General features: G+C 42.3%; 1 protein-coding gene across 2 annotated transcripts in view; it reads right to left on the minus strand.

Moving 5' to 3' along the window:
* Positions 1–17357, minus strand: part of TRIM66 (tripartite motif containing 66) — a 76998-nt gene that overhangs the window by 38725 nt on the left and 20916 nt on the right. For both annotated transcript variants that reach the window (XM_075065151.1, XM_032796808.2), the window contains 2 exons: positions 16186–16289; positions 11269–11416 (listed from right to left, as the gene is read on the minus strand). In XM_075065151.1, coding sequence (XP_074921252.1) covers positions 11269–11416; positions 16186–16289 — 252 coding nt within the window. The remainder of the gene's footprint in view (positions 1–11268; positions 11417–16185; positions 16290–17357) is intronic.

Genomic DNA, 17357 nt, shown 5'->3' on the forward strand with positions numbered 1-17357 from the left:
TAGGGTTACCATATGTATGTACTTTCCCAGGAGGAATTTTTAAATTTTAAAATTTCCTCCCAGATGGCAATTTAAGAACCAAAATGCCTGACATGTCTGGGAAAATACAGATGTATGTTAACCCTACCTAAAGTTTTTTTTTAAAAAGATGGGCCTGAACTAGAAATAAGCTCTGTTTCACATGTGTGGGTCCCCACCACTCCCTGGGGGTGTGCTAGGGTGACCAGATGTCCTGATTTTACAGGGACAGTCCCGATTTTGGTGTCTTTTTCTTATATAGGATCCTATTACCCCCACCCCCTGTCCTGATTTTTCACACTTGCTGTCTGGTCACCCTAGGGTGTGCACATGTGTGGGTCCCAGCTGCTCCCTGCCCCCCTCATTAAAGCAGATGTGCAGGGTTACTGCCCTAGGAACAGCAGGCCACCAGTGGACATGAGGCTGGCTGGAGGTAGGATCTGGCTGCAGGCAGGGCAAGGGGTATGGGGCTGGCTGGAGACAGGGGGTGTGTGGGGTGGGCTGGCTGGCTTCAGGCAGGGTCGCAGGGGGGTGTGGCAGGGGTTGGCAGGGCTGGAGACAGAGGAGCGTGGGACTGGCTGGCTTCAGGCAGGGGTTGCAGCAGGGAGGGGTTGGCTGGAGACAGGGCAGGGGGTGCGGAGCTGGATGTGGGCAGGGCAGGGGGTGCAGGGCTGGTGCAGGCAGGGCAGAGGGGTGTGACAGGGGCTGGCTGGAGACAGGGTAGGGGGTGTGGGTACAGGGGGTACAGCCCACCCTGTACGGTGAGTGCCCCCTCCTCCTCCCTCCCACACTGGGGTAGCAGCAGGAACCCGAGGCTTAGGGGCTATTTAAAGGGCCCAAGGCTCCCTGCTTCTATCACCCTGTCCCTTTAAATAGCCGAGGGAGCCCTAGGGAAGTGGCAGGGCTTCAGTGGCTATTTAAAGGACCGGGGCGGCAGAAGCAGCTGGAGCCCCAGCCCTTTAAATAGCCCCCGGAGCCCTGCAGCCCTACCCCAGCGCTCCAGCAGTGGGGCTCTGGTGGCAATTTAAAGGGCCTGGAGCTCCACCCCCCACTGGGAGCCTCAGACCCTTTAAATTGCCCCCAGGGAAGCCAGGTCACCCCGGTACAGTGCACCGGCTCTTGTCGGTACGCCATACTGGGGCTTGGGTTCAGGGCCCTCTTAGGGGCGGGGCCCAATTCAGGGGAATTGGTTGAATTGGGCTAAAGCTGGCCCTGGATGTATAATTACCTGACATTTTTGTTTTGTATTATCCCTATGTAAAATTTTAATAAACAGTATTATTAAAAAATGGAAGGTGAGCCTGAATTTTATTCATGCCTCCCCTAATAGCCTTCTGTGTATCCAAGAAAGAATTCATGCTTCATGAATTCACAATCTCATGTTTTCAATGGGTCTAGTTTCTGTGCAACACCTGCTTATGCATTAAAAACCCCAACTTTGCAAAAATCAAGCAACTAGATGTTCAGGGGTGATTTTCCTCTACCTTATCAGAGCAGTGTACCAAATGCAGTGAGTAACATAATCTGTACCTCAGATTTCATAATCTGAAAAACATCTAGAGATGTTCTGTGTCCCATCTCCCAGGCAGGCTCTTGAGAGGCAGGATGGTTATATTGTGAAAATACAGGACCAAGGCTACCCCTGCTGTCTGGGTTTTGAGGACAATCCAAATAGCTCTTGCTTGTAGCGGGAACTGTTTTTTTAAGGTCAAACTAGTCCAAGTACAATGAAAGACTCTTATTTACAGTCATACAGTAAAAGCTTCTACTTTGCTTTCTCCCTCTGAAAGATCTGTAGCCTACTGGTGAATTAAATCATTCCAAAGAAATCAATGTTTTCTCAGTATGATGTCAGATTTAAAAGACAGCCACTTTTCAAATGGAAACTAGGGAGATACCCTTGTCAGCTATAATCACACAGATTCAAAGCCACAGCACTCTAGTAACTCCTAGGGCTTAATAAACATATCAGGTGCCAATTGGCAATCTCATTACACTGCTTGCATTCTACACTTACTTTGATTCCAGTTCAGAACTATGCTCTCCATGTGGGAACCATAGCTATCATAATCCAAATCAGTTTATTGAGCATCATATCAATAACAGTAAGGAATCATTTGCCCTATGTACTAGCACTTCCATCACTTTCCTTCAGAATGTGAGTTTTGAAACAGATGAAGAACATAACTATCTAGTTCACAGAAGCTTAAAATGGGCATTTTTAACTCTTTATTTAAAAAAAAAAAAAGATGAACATATATTCACCATTTTGGAGCACCATTTCCAAGGCCTGCATACATATCTTAAACAAATATAAGACAGTGTGATCTCTGTGTGTATGTTTACACTGCAATTAAAAACCTGCAGCTGACCCTTGCCAGCTGCCTCAGACTCATGGGACTTGAGCTAAGGGCTGTTTGATTGTGGTGCAGATGTTTGGGCTCAGGCTGCAGTGCAGCTCTCGGATCCTCCACACACACCTCGCAGGGACATCTACACCATAATTAAACAACCCTTTGGCTTGAGCCTGACAAGACTGAAGCTGGCACAAGCCAATTGTGGGTTTTTAATTGCAGTATGGACATACCCTGTTATACTAGAAGGGTAGCTTCAATTTTCTGGCATTTGAAGACCTGGAATGTCAATTAGGGATGGGCAAAATCAACTTGCCTAATAAGATCCATCCTCCAGCTTCACAGGTTTAAAATTTGACTTGCACAAATTACATGTGAATGCATGTTCATGTTGGATAGGCTAAAAAAAGAGCAGAGCAGAGAGAAAAAATCCAATGAAGCAATAAATACAGTATATACACTGCTTACTGGGTATTCACTTGGCACTAGCCTAACTTTTGGATGCGAGGAGTTCTTCTATGCCAAGGCATAGTATACACTTCCATTTAGCTAGGGCAAAAAAATACACTAAAAATTGAATCTCCTTTGGAAAAAAACTGGGCGGGAATGAGAGGGAAAAAAGGTTATGGTTTTATTAATCTAAAATACAGTCGGAGAAGTTCAGAAAACTTTGAACATCATGAGGTTTGCCTGGTATCAATGCAAAGCCCCTAAGTAAAAGACTTCTTCAGAGCTTACTCTCCTAAGACAGACATTTTTTCATATAGCTTCTTATGCTGTAATAATTCTTCTTTCGCATCTTCAGTGCCTATCTTGTTATCCTTGCTTATTATATTAATTTTGTGAACAGATTTAATCAAAGTTTATGTATATGGTAGTCACAGACTCAAGATAATTTTTTTTTCAAACTATCAACAAAAATCCATCTATGAAAAAGTACTGTAGGAGGGTGGACACTTGCTCCCTGCCCTGAGGGGCTTAAAACAGCCCTAGGAAAGTGCTGTGGCAGGAGAAAGCAACCACTGGGCTGACTGGGGGAAGCAGGCAGAGCTGCGGCCATGGGGCAGCACCCCAGATAATGGGGCACCAGGTCCAGGAGGGACACGGAGGCCCAGCAGCAGTGATAAGGCAGATCACCGGCCTGCAGAGGGCACTCTGAAAGCTGGATGAACTAATTCCCGACAGAGACCAACAGGAGGCGCTGCAGGGGGTGAGTCCACACACTTACACATACTCTTGGCCCTCATTGACTGAAGAAGAGAGCCAGTACAATGTTAAATAAAAAATATTCCTGTCCATGATTTGCTCCAACTATTAGCCACTTTGCAGCTTCATTTTATATTCATAACCAGCAATGTTACAGCCAGGCCCTCACACTGGTGTTGGAAATTCCATAAACAGGTCAGCTAACAGCATTTGTACACAGTTGGTTTGCACCAGTGTTTTCCTAACGGGGGGGGGGGGGAAATATTTATTTGGATTTATACACATAGCCATTAAAAATGAGGGCCCATCCTTTAGGTATAGCTTGACAAATAGCTTTACATCTATGAAACAGACCACTCCTGTAACCTTCCTCCATCTAACCCTTAATTAACATAGCCAAACCTACTAATAGTAACACAGCAGCAAAAAATACCTGGAAGGTCACCCAACACAGCCTTCCAATCCCCTCCCAGCTAGAGAAAACCAAATGCCTCACAGCACGCCCTGAAAGTCAGAGCAGGGAATTCAGTGAGTTCCAAAGCTTAGCCCTCACATCAAATGCCCAGCCAGCAGTACCCTCTCCTATACCAGTGAGTCTCCAGCACAGACATCTCCATTGATCAAAACTGTGGCACTATAGAACAGGGAAGGAGGCATTCTGAAATTCAACACCTTCAGTTCTATCCAGTACTTAACAGATAGCCCAAAGCATTGATGACATGAGCTCCTGGTAACAAATGAGTTACTGAACTGCACATCAGCTTTACATCCCTGATTTATGTCCCAGATTAACCAAGTTGTGAATTGCTCCTTTTGTAGATTTAAAAACAATCAATTTCCCAATTTTTTCTGTTTTAGCTCTGTGCAGGGGTAGGAGTAAAATGGTGAGAACAGTTTTTAATTAAAGCCCAGAATTTGCATCTACAGGACTTGTAGCACAAATAAGCCACGAGTAGCTTTTCTAACCATTGTTTGTCAACAGTGTAAACTCGCACAACAGTTAATGAAAACAAAAAAGGTACCCTGAGAATCAAAACAACAGACCTTTCCCTGCCATTAACTTGAAAATAAAACTATCCTGTCCTTGTATTCAGCACTTTTATGCTTATTCTTAGTCGAAAGTTAAAAAAAAAAAAATTTAAAACACACTTTGGTAATAAATTATTTACTCATATCTGTACTCGGATTATCCTAATTGGGAAAATATAAAACAAGAAAAATCTCCATATAAAAGAAACTTAACTTAACAAAAATATTAAGATGGGTGAACTTGAGTGCCTGGACTTAAATGAGGATACTAGCACCATTTAAGTCCAGGCACTCAAGGTACCTATTGTGTTTTCATTAAATTAAATTGCTGTTTAGTTTTTGTAACTACATCAGAAGCAAGAAGCCTAAAAAACAATTAGTGGGGGCACTGGATGATCAGGGTACTAAAGGAGTGTCCAAGGAAGACAAGACCATCGCGGAGAAATTAAATGAATACTTTGAATCAGTTTACTCTGCAGAGGATGTGAGGGAGAGTCCCATATGTGAGTCTTTCTTTTTAGGTGACAAATCTGAGGAACTATCCCAGATTGAGATGTTAATAGAGAAGGTTTTGGAACAAAATGATAAATTAAACAGTAATAAGTCACCAGGACTACTTGATATTCACCCAAGCATTCTGAAGGAACTCAAACATCAAATTGCAGAAGTACTAACTGCGGCTTGTAACCTATGACTTAAATCAGCCTCTGTACCAGATAACTGGTGGATAGTTAACGAAACAATGATTTTTTTTTTTAAAGGCTTCAGATGCAATCCTGACACTTACAAGCTGGTAAGCCTTCACTTCAGTACCAGGAAACTGGTTAAAACTATAGCAAAGAGCTGAATATTACATAGATTAAGATCATATCACTGGGGAAAAGTCAATATGGCTTTTGTAAAGAAAAATCATGCCTCACAAATCTATTAGAATTTTTTGAGGTGATCAACAAACATGTGGACACGGGTGATCCAATGGATGTAGTATATTTGGACTTTCAGAAAGCCTTTGACATGGTTCCTCATCAATGGCTCTTAAGCAAAGCAGGCAGTCATGGGATAAGAGGGAAGATCCTCCCATGGATCAGTAACTGGTTTAAAGATAGGAAAAAATGGGTAGGAATAAATGGTCCCTTTTCCCAGTGGAGAAGGTAAATAGCGGGGTCCCCCAAAGATCTGTACTGGGACCTGCGCTGTTCAACAGATTGATAAATGATCTGAAAAAAAGGGATACACATTGAGGTGGCAAAGTCTGCTGATGATACAAAATTACTCAAGATAGTTATTCAAACCTGACTGCAAAGAGTTACAAAAGGATCTCACAAAACTGAGTGACTGGGCAACAAAATGGGAGATGAAATTCAATGTTGATAAATGCAAAATAGTGCATACTGGAAAATTTAATCCCACTCCAAAATGGTGGAGACTAAATTAGCTGTGATAAAGACAGAAAGAGATCTTCTAGTTGTTGTGTATAGTTCTGTGAAAACATCTTCTCAAAGTGCAGTGGCAGTCAAAAAAGCTAACAATGTTAGGAACCATTAGGAAAGAGATAATAAGACAGAAAATATCATAAGGCCACTATATAATACATAATACACCCACACCCTGAATACTGCATGCAGTTTTAGTCACCCCTTCTAAAAATATATATATTAGAATTAGAAAAAGTACAGAGAAGGGCAACAAAAATGATTAGGGATATGGAACAGCCTCCATTTGAGGAGAGATTAAAAATCTGGAACTGTTCAGTTAAAGAAAATGGAACTGTTCAGCTCGGAAAAGAGATGACTGGGTGGGATCTGATATAAGTCTATGAAATCATGAATGATGTGGAGAAAGTGAATAAGAAAGTGTTATTTATCCTTTCACACAACACAAGCATCAAGGGTCACCCACCATTATTAGGTAGCAGGTTTAAAACAAATAAAAGGAAGTATTTTTTCACACAGCATACAGTCAACCTGTGGAACTCATTGCCAGGGGTTGTTGTGAAGGTCAAAAATATAAATGAGTTAAAAAAATTGGATAAATTCATGGAGCATAGATCCATCAAGGGCTATTAGATAAAATGGTCATGGATTCAATCCCATGCTCTGATGTCCCTAAACCTCTGACTGCCAGAACATGGACTGGATGACATGGGATGAATCAGGGGATAAAAGGACCCTGTTCTATTCATTCCCTCTGAAGAATTTGGCATTGGCCACTGATAGAAGACAGGATACTGGACTACTGATCTGACCCAGTATGGCCATTCTTACGTTCTTACAACATGCTGTTTTATCTTTGCTTTATGCTCAGAAAACAGCCTGCCATTTCCTTGCTTGGGGTCAAATAGAATTCTAAAAACTACATTTTATGTGCTGTTTTATTTTTGACTGTTCTTCTAAAGTTTTATTTCTTTCCCTCTATCATCTGGTAACTGATCAATAGCTCTAATATTAAATCGCCTAATCTGTACATCTTACACAGAGAAACTCCAATTGACTTTTAGGTGAGCTTTGCCTGTACAAGGAGTAAAGAATTGGGTTCTATATAACAACTGCAAGAAAAAAGAACAGTCTTCATCTATGCTTCTTCCTTGTTTCTGTCCTTTCTCTCTCTCATAGCTAAAGTGATTGTGCAGCATTTTCTAAAATGCACTTAGATATGCTCTTTTGGGACTCCCTTATGTTCTATTTTCTGCCTTTCACGCACTTTCTGCTCAGTATCTCTGACATGCACAAAACCATACATGAGAAAGATGCATTGGTTTAACTTACGGTGTGAACTTAGGCTTTACGTACACTAGCACTTTTGCTGGAAAAAAACTTACGTCACTCGGGGGTGTGCAAAAAAACCATACCCCTGACCGACATAAGTTACACTGACAGAAGTGCCAGTGTGGACAATGCTATGTTGGCAGGAGACGCTCTCCCACTGACATAGCTACTGCTGCTTGTTGGGGTAGTTTAATTATGTCGACCGGAGAGCTCTCTCTGTCGGCACAGAGCGGCTACACGGGAGATCTTCCAGCAGCATAGCTGCATCGGTACAGCTGTGCTGCTGTAAGGTAGCTAGTGTAGACACAGCCTTAAAACAGTTTAGTTAAACTGGTGTAAAATCCTACTGCAAAATACTTTACAGTTTATGAATAGCTAATATCAGTTTAGCTTAATTTGCTCCTAATCAACTTAAGCTAAATAGATATTTCACACACAAAACTGCATTAAAAATGTTAAGTTGCAAAGTCAAAAATTCAAAAGTTAGGAAATGCAAGGATTAACATTGATGTGCAACCTTACTTAGGCCCCCTTGTGTGTATGCATTGATACAGGCTTTAATTATATATCATATCACACTAGTTTTTCCGCAGGACCACTGCTTCCTTCATTGCACAGAAGGGACAGTACTCACTTAATGAGCACCTTTTCTATATTTTGTTTACTCGTTGTTCAACGTGTGGCCCCAGGCCCTATTTACTGCATGCTATTCAAACCCTTCTCTGAAGACAGAATTATTAATTTCCTCATGGCCATTTCTATTGTGCTCATTACTATAGTATTAGAGAGCTTCACAAATATTAATTCATTTATCTTCACAACACTCTGGTGAGATGAGGGGGTATTATCTCCCTTTACACATGGGGAACTGAGACAGAGACAAATTAAGGTCCAAAGGGTCCACTAATTTTGGGTGTCAAGTTGAGCTGTCTAGGACCGGATTTTAGAATACTTAGGGTTTGTTTGTTTTTTTAAGTACTTTATATATTCAATGCACAGCTCCAATTGATTTCAGCTGTAGCTGTGAACATGCAGCACTTCCACAAATCAGACCCCGAGATCTCAAATCATGCACCCAGAAAATGAGGAATACACAATTAGTGACCACTTGTGAAAAGTCTGATGTAAGTGACTTCACTAGCATCACACAGGAACTCTGTGGCAGAAGCAGGTATAGAATCCAATTCTTCAGGGTAGCATTCAACTGCCTAAACCATGAGGCCATCTCTTCTCTTCCTGCCATCCCCTGCCTCATTCATTACACACCTTCCAATTTCTGCAACAAATGATAACAGACACAGATAACAGCTTCTTAGTGAAATACAACTTCCTAACGTTTGATTACTTGCCGTTGCAACTTTAATGTTCTTTTAACATAGATCATATGCAATTTCCTAAGTCTTTCAAAAAAAAAAAAGCAAATTGAAAAAAACAGAAATTCATAACGACACCCAGATGGCTCATCAGCACAGCTGGAACCTTCAGATCACCGCAAGACCTCTACCACTTGAGGTAATGGAGTAACTGATAGCAGTAGTAGGTCATCATCCTCCATGTGGACAAGCATTACAGGGGAATGAGACACAGACTCTGCCAGTGAACTTCAGCTACTTGCTGGAAGTAGAGGAATGATGGGACTCAGGAATCTTGGGTTTCATTCCAGGCTCTGGAGGGAAACATGCTACAGTGATCACAGCCTCTTCTGTCTACTACCTGCAAGATGGACCCCTTCATCCCAGTCCCAATCATCTCTTCCTCATCCCTGAATCCTCAAATCAGTCCTAGTCTATCTGCATACTCAGTCCCAATCTCCACGCCTTAGTCTTCTCATTCCAGTCCCAATCTCTTTGCCCAGCCAGTCCCACTTCTTCCCCCATACACCAACTCCTCGTCAGATCTGTCTTCCGTCCTCCCTCAACTGGCTCTCAGGCTCCTTTTGCAGTCATTCCCAGTCCCTTTCTCTGACCCCACCTCCTCATCCAATCTCGTTGTCTCCCTGTCCCAGTCTCCTTGTCCAACATGTCCCAATCTCCTCCTCTCCTCCAGTTTCTCTCTTCCCCTACCCCTGTCTTCAATACCAGTCTCATATGGCTCCTTGCTCCAATCTATTCCTTTCCCTCCCGTTTGGTCTAGATTTTGTCCCCTCTGCATTCTTGTCAGGCAGCTTCCTCCTTCATGCTGCCTGGGCACCAGCAGAGATGTCACAGAAAGCACAGGAGAGCCAGGCTTCCTAACGTGGCCTGGACCTACCATTACAGAACAAATCTGGCCCTGACCCAGAGAACACACAGTTGCTCTGTGAGGATAAAAAAACATTGCCCAGTCAAACATAAGAGCTGTGAGCGGATGAGCATGCTCATTGAGCACAGACTCTTCAGTGATTTTTAGCTGCTAAACTTTAAGAAATCTCTACTGAACATGTGCAAACTGAGATGTTTTTCAAAGGAAGTCCCTCCTCCAAATCCCAGAGGTGCTAGATCTTCTCAAAGGTGGCCAGAATTTTTTTAAATAGCAAAACACTGTATTTTTCCCTAGCCTCATTCTTGGAAATGACTGAACCATACAGACTTTCAACTTTCCAAAAATATTCAGCTTGAGACAGACTCCCAGCATGGAACATTTCAGCCAGAATGGTTAAAGTTTGGCACAGTTATAACCAACTGAATACAAGGTCTTATAATAGGAAGTGACAAGTAACCTTAATGATAGCGCCATCCTACCAGCCCCACTTCTAATAAGCATGGCTTATACTGATGTAAATGTCTACCGAGCCTTTTGCACCAGTTTAACTTAATCAATTTTCCATCACACATTTAAGTTCTTTGGGGCGTGGACTTTTTGTTCTGTGTTTTTCAGAACCTAGCATACTGGGTTTCTGATCTATAACTGGGGCTCCTAGGTACTACCACAATGCAAATAACAACTAAATTGTTAAACCACAGCAACTTTGTGCATAGAAAAGCCCCGAGATTCTTTAGCAAAAATCCTTCTGCTCTCCTGGGTGGCTGTGACTATGGGACATGAGAATGGAAGAATTTGCATCTGTAACCTGGAAGCATTAAAGAGTTCTGAAGTGTTCAATTTCCACTGGAAGTGCTTTCTTTTCCCGGTGAACACATAGCACAGAGGAACATGTTGGGTTATGAGAGAGTTATCTGTTAAAAGAACCACCAAGCAAAATCCACCTCCTCTGATACAAATGCTCTGAGATGAGGGCACACTTGCTTCCATAGCCCAATATACATCCCAACATCGTATCTTTTGACTCCATGGACATTCACATTCAGTCTCTCTCAGGATAGAGCAAAAAGGAGCCAAGGATATAAGGCTTAGGCTTGAGTTCAGGTATGTGGTTGGACATCCCTGGACACCGGCACAATAGCCCAGGATCAGTGTATGTCTAGCCCTTGCACGGGTGTGCCAGGGGATGGAAAGAGCCTTCCCCTTCCTCTCTCATGTTACACAGACTAAACACCAACCAGTGTGTTGCAAGGGGAAAATTGGATTCAATTGCTTCTTTGGTGTGTCCCTCGAGGCACATATCCCACAGGGAACAGGGAGCGGCCATGTCCACACAGGCACTCTGGGATCAGGCTGCAAGATCCTAAAGGGTCATACAGCCTCCAAAATCCCTGCACACTAGTAGGGCTTTTTGGAGGGACTGTGCCTCCCTGAACACAAGCTCCAATCCTACCCATGCGATGGGGTAGTATTGCCTTTGATGGTGCAGGGTCAGCTCTTTGGAGCTGTAGAATGTTGTCTATCAAATCCCCACTTACTGTAGACGTAACATTTATTCACAATCATGCAAAGTGCAGACCCTGTGGAGGTCCAGTGTTTTCAGATGAATTACCACACACAAAAAGAACACAAAGCTTCGAAGTTTATGTTTCTACCTGAAGAGCCCTTTGCGGGGACAGACAGGAAATGGTCTCCAGTTTCCTTGCCATGTCTGTGTTCCTCTGTACATGAGCTGCACAGCCACTTATTGCAGTTCGTACACAGACTGTGAGCAGGTCTCTTCTCTTTACATGCGGAACAGCTCTGGAAAAAAAAAAGGTGCAATTACATACAAGTATAATTAAATGTAGAACTCCTCCAACGAGCTTGTAGAAACTACTACATTTAAAGACACTGATTCAAAACCTTGGAGTTTTGGTTATTCCAATAACTGCAAGAACTGGCCCTGATTCTTTTCTCTCTTACACCAGTGTAATTCAATTGACATCAATGGCATTACTCCTGGTTTATATTGGTGCAAGAGAGAAAACAAGATCATCTCTGGAAGTGTTTAAATCAAACCTAGATGTCTTTCTAATATTCTCTTGTTGAAGAAGTTAAAGATTTGATATCAGAATTACTGGGCAAAATTCTATGGCCTGTGCGAAGCCGGAGGTCAGACTAGATGATCATAATAGTTCTGGCCTTCTGGTCCTAAAAATCTATGAATTAAGAATTGTCTGATCTCAGTGCATGGAGTGAGTGGGGATAGTTATGTCTCAAAAAGAAAAAAAAAAAAAAAGGAACTTGCAGAGAATAAGAGGTCACTTGTATATCCTTGATATTAGTACCATAACAGATGAGGAGGATGTACAAACACAAGAAAACAAATCAGTGCACAGGAATTACGAGTCCCTTCATGAACATGATAGAATATTGCCTAGTCTGTAAAGAAAATGTTAACCAAACATAATCAAGCATCACGGATCCATAGGATTGGTACTACAGCCCTCCTCTTTGGAGCAGTCTCTTGGGAGAACCCTTTCAGTGTTCCAGACCCCTTCAAGGTCTCACTCTTCCTCTAGGGTAAGACAGGACGGCTTCATCACTTCCTTAGGCTGGATCTCTGGGCCTTCAGCACTCTTGCTTCACACTGCGAGACCGACTGAGACAGACTCCTGATGGAGAACTGTACACTCTGCAGAGATTAATATACTTCACCCAGCCTTTGCAGTGATACTCACACAGCATTGTCAAAACAGTAGGATTTATCAATTAGTCAACAGCAGGACTGCCCAGGGGGGGCAAGTGGGGCAATTTGCCCTAGGTCCCGGGCCCTGCAGGGGCCCTGCGAGCCCTGGCCTCGCGACGGTCCGGGTCTTCCGTGGCATTTCGGCGGCAGAGGGGCCTTCAGTGCTGCCAAAGACGAGGAGCAACTGAAGGGCCCCCCACCGCTGAAATGCCACCTAAGACCCAGACCGCCGCCGGGTGAGTACAAGTGCCGCAGCTCCCCCGCTTTGCCCCAGGCCCCTGAATCCTCTGGGAGGCCCTGGTCAACAGGAACACAGCATAGGAAGTCATTAAGTTAGCACAGAGAACTGAAAGTTAAAGAATGGTCCATTCTGGTTAGCTCAGGGCCTAGTCAAGCTGTAGTAAACCCCTTGCCTCAAGCTATTTCTGTCTGACCTCCCTAGTCAGACTCTGGGCCAGAGCCCTGACTCCTCCAGCAGTCAACTCTTATCCCCTACCTCATACATCTCCAGTCCTTTGATGTTTACATAGACCATGCATAGTTGTTTTTTTTTAATCTTCAGAGGACTTTTACACATATTAGTTAATTCTCATAATACCCCTCTGAAGTAATAATATTTACCTACCTCCATTTCACAAGATGAGCAGTATGCATTTCCTCCTTTATCATACATGTACAAGAAAAAGGCTGAAGCAGAGAGGGGGACTTGCCCAAGGCCACAGAGGAAGTTAGGCTAGATCCAGGATTAACTCAGGAGTTCCTGGCTTCTGCTCAAGTATTCAGACTACACCTCTCTTTTAAGTGTGGCTTTCAAGACCATCCACCCAAGGAGCTCAGAAGCTAAAACAGCTGAGCAACTCAAGCACACAATACATATATTGCAAAGCAATTACTCTGATAAACTGCTAAAAGGCCAACTGAAAAAATGAGGCTGTAATTTCAACTCACCAATCAGGGTAGCTCAGCAAGGTGTGGTTTATCAACAACTAGTATACACTTGTACACTAAAGTCCTTCCACAATTATCATCATTTATTTGTATTGCAGTAGCACCGAGAGGCCCCAGTTGACAACAGGGCCCCACAACACACACACATAGTAAAAGACAGACCCTGACTCAAAGAATTTACCATCTAGACAGACAAAGGGTAGGAGACAGGAAGGATCACTGTCTCCATTTTATAGATGGGATACATAGAGAAAGTGTTTTTCCCAAGCTTACCCAGGAAGGTAACTTTACAATATAGATTATCTGTCTGTCTACCGATTTATAATAAATCCATCACTATAGTAACCAGGACATGGGCAAGATCTTGGAGTATCACTTTGGTGATCTTTACACCATTAATTGCTCCCCTAAAATGTGATATTCATGTTGGCTACCACCTGAATGCAACGGTAAACCTCTACCAAGGTCAGAATGGTTCCAAGATACAGGGCTTGATCCTACATTTCTTTTGCACCCCAAGTTCTCATTCCCTTTAGCAACATTACCAAGTCCAATTTGATCAAGCCAGTTAACAGATTTGGGCATAATTTTCAGATTTATCTGCCTAAACTTAGGAACCTAAATCCATATGTAGGCACCTAATTATGAAACCTGAATTTCAGAGGTGATACGAATTCACAGCTCCCCATTAGCCCATTTTTATGGAACTAGATGTCAACTTTAGACACCAAAGTCTGAAAATACTGGTCTTTATGTCTTTCTAGCAGCCTCATAATTTGAGGGCCTTATGTTGCTCCCGCTGATGTCACTGGCTAAACTCCCACGGATTTCAATGACAGTGGGATTGGGCCTTGGTTTTCCCCTATTTTTCCTTTTATAAAGGCTTCACTGTTATAAGATGAGACTATTTATAAAAGAGGAACAATCTTAAAATGATGTTGGGAAGGTTCTTCATTCCCCTGTAGGATTCCTGTACTCCTGTGGGAATTGTTTTCCTTTTGAATCACTCTTCAGAGCGTAGGGGACTGAAGAAAAGAAAAATTTTCTTACTGGAGATCTAAGAAATATCCCAGTGCCTTTGAAGAGACTAAAAGATTTATTCATTTGATTTCCTTCGTACACTGGCTCTCTCTAGAAGGCAGATGAATTGAATTATGATAATTATGTAATAAGAACTTTCTAACACTGCAGCAGCATTGTGTAAATTTTGCTCTTAATATCTTTGAAGAGTAGGTATGTATAACTAGAGATGGAGAAAATGAGGCACAGGAAAGTTCAGTGACTCAGAGCAATTTAGAGCCCTTGGTAATCAACAGAAGGCTGAACAGAGCTAAAACACAGGAGGCAAAGATGGTGTTTGCCTTTATGCTCTTCTCCCACTGGATCCTGGGGCCAGTCTCCAGAACAACTTATAGAAGCCTTGAGGTTGCTCTAAGTTGTTCTGGCTGATAACCCACAAAAGACCATTCCATTGGCAGTGCTGGGGTACAGCAGTGCTCTGGACGTACCCTTGATATGTCCCCTAAGTTGGTAAAACCAGCTAAAGGAATCTCCAGTGTCAGAAGAATCTTTAACTGGATATTTAAGCTGGTTTTATATCTCCCTAGAACTGACAGAGAAGCACAGAGCAGACAGAATGGGGCCATGATCTGGCCTAGAGATTTGAATCCAAGAATTCAAGCTCTCAGTCACTAGCTCTAACCATTGGGCAACACTTTGCATTCCAGTAGAAAAGGGATAAAATAAAATAGTCAATAGTTTGTAAAGTAGTTTTGATTCATTTAGTGCTATTTTAACTCCTCATTCCAGTGCAATATAATAATTTTCCAATGTCTTGCTTCCTCATTCAGGAAGGGTAGTATAGTGAGTTAGAGTAGAAATGAACAATTCCCCTGGCGCTGCACAAACCTTTAAATACAGTGAAAACAGCACAATTAAAATAGTATAGGAGAAGACTATATATAACTAAAATACTAAATTGCAAATCAACTATTTAAAATGGCACATGAGAAGCATCTTTGTCTCTGGGCATATTATTTACATAAGGCCATAGGGAATGGCAAAATGTCTCCAACTTCTCAGTTACATCCATTCCATCCTGTTGAAAGACTGAAAGTTCTGGGAGACTTCCCTCAGGACAGAGAAGAACTTTATTTATAATTATTATTATTAGACTGATATCCTCATCATTTAACAGAAGCAATCAATTTGAGACAACCATACAACCAGTAGCCTTTGTCACTGCTTACCTGGCTCTGACAAAGGAACAGAGGATACTGAGAAACACATAGGTAAAGGGATCCAGCATCTTGCTGGATGCATCAGATGCCTTTATTACCTGAGACTTACTTTTATAATGAATGAAGCATAATTCAAGAGTGAAACTCTAGCTTGTCACTGAGAAACCTAACTTTGGTGGTAAGTGAGAGTTGGGTTTATTTGAAAGACAATTCTACCCACTAGAAACTTGTGTTCTGTGCTACTCAGTTTGATGTTGCAACAAGTCACAATTTTCTGTGCTCCACTGTGGCTAGTGCTGTGGTGACTGACAGAAGTGTTTTCATGCAAAACAACTGTTAATGGAAATAGTTCCTTCCATTGGCCAAACCCAGGGGCTTAGCAGCAGGGATTTGTATTGCCACAAAGTCATGCCCAGAGCCCAATCCTGCACCACTGAAGTCATTGTCAAAGCTCCCACTGACTTTAATGCCTCGCTCTTCACATAGGGTGAGAAAAGTGCTTTAGAGGCAGTATGTTCAGTCCACGGGGATGACTGAAGAGCTGTGGTAAAATTACAATGCTATATAAAGCTACTCAAACGACATAAACTTTGGGTCTTGTTATTGGTGTTCAAAAGACTCATGCTGCAGCCTGTTGAGTAGCCTCCACTTACCCTTGCCATAGCTGGATTTGCTGTGGGAAAATCCTTGAGAAAGAAATTTTCAACTACATCCCCAGCGAAGCACGTCTGTTTGCACACAGGGCATGAGAGGATACCTGAGCAAAGAAACAGAACAGCTGTATGAATCAGGAAATGAAATAAACCACACTGAAGTACTGACAGTTCTTTGATATCACACCAAAAGGCTTAGTTCCAGGAAACTTAACTCTTCATCAACTAACGAATTACATTTGTCTAGTTTTGGGACAGTACAAAACACTACAGTGACTCTGTGGTTCCATGTTCTATGCTGCACTTATCACTGTGGTATTTGAGTGCGTTCAAATCCATACAAGCTCTTGAAGCTCTGATAAAAACTGTTAATCCACCAGTATTTTCTTACATTACCTATTGTTCTTTTGGGACAACCTTTCATTCTCCTCCCCACTACTGAGGCCTCAGCTGAAGTAATGTGTTCAATTCTGGGCACCACACTTTAGGAATGGTGGATAAATTAGTGGGAGCCAAAAGCAGGGCAACAAAAATTATAAAAGTTTTAGAAAATCTGACTTATGAGGAAAGGTTAAAAAAAACTTCACGTTTAGGTGTAAGAAAAGAAGGACCAATGGGGGACCTGACAACAGCCTTTAAATATCTTAAAGGCTGTTATAAAGAGGATGGTGATCAATTGTTCTCCAAGGCCACTGAAAATAGAATGAGGGAGATTTAGGTTAAATATTAGGAAAAATTTTCTAACTATAAGATTAAATTCAGGAATAAGCTTTTGAGGAAGGTGGTGAAATCTCTATCACTGGATGTTTTTAAGTACACACTGGACAAACACCTGACAGGGCTGGTCTAGATACACTTGGTCCTGCCTCAGCGCAGGGGGCTCTGCTTGATGACCTCTCAAGGTCCCTTCCAGCCTGACAGTTTTAAGATTCTACAAAGAAGACTTTTGGTGTCTTAATATTCAAGGGAGTAGTCACTGTGAAATCACCAGGTAGAACAACTCATGTGAGTTAGGGGTTATAGGACAGGGCCCTTTCTTGCCATGAAATTCAGATGGTTACTCTCTCATCTTTTCCAGGGGAGAATGAACACTGATATTTTCTATACAAAACAATATCAGAATTCTGTGTTATGAATTCTCATACTATTAACACATTAATAAGAACTAAATC

The sequence above is a fragment of the Chelonoidis abingdonii genome, chromosome 4, assembly GCF_003597395.2.
Source record: "Chelonoidis abingdonii isolate Lonesome George chromosome 4, CheloAbing_2.0, whole genome shotgun sequence".
Taxonomy (NCBI): domain Eukaryota; kingdom Metazoa; phylum Chordata; order Testudines; family Testudinidae; genus Chelonoidis; species Chelonoidis abingdonii.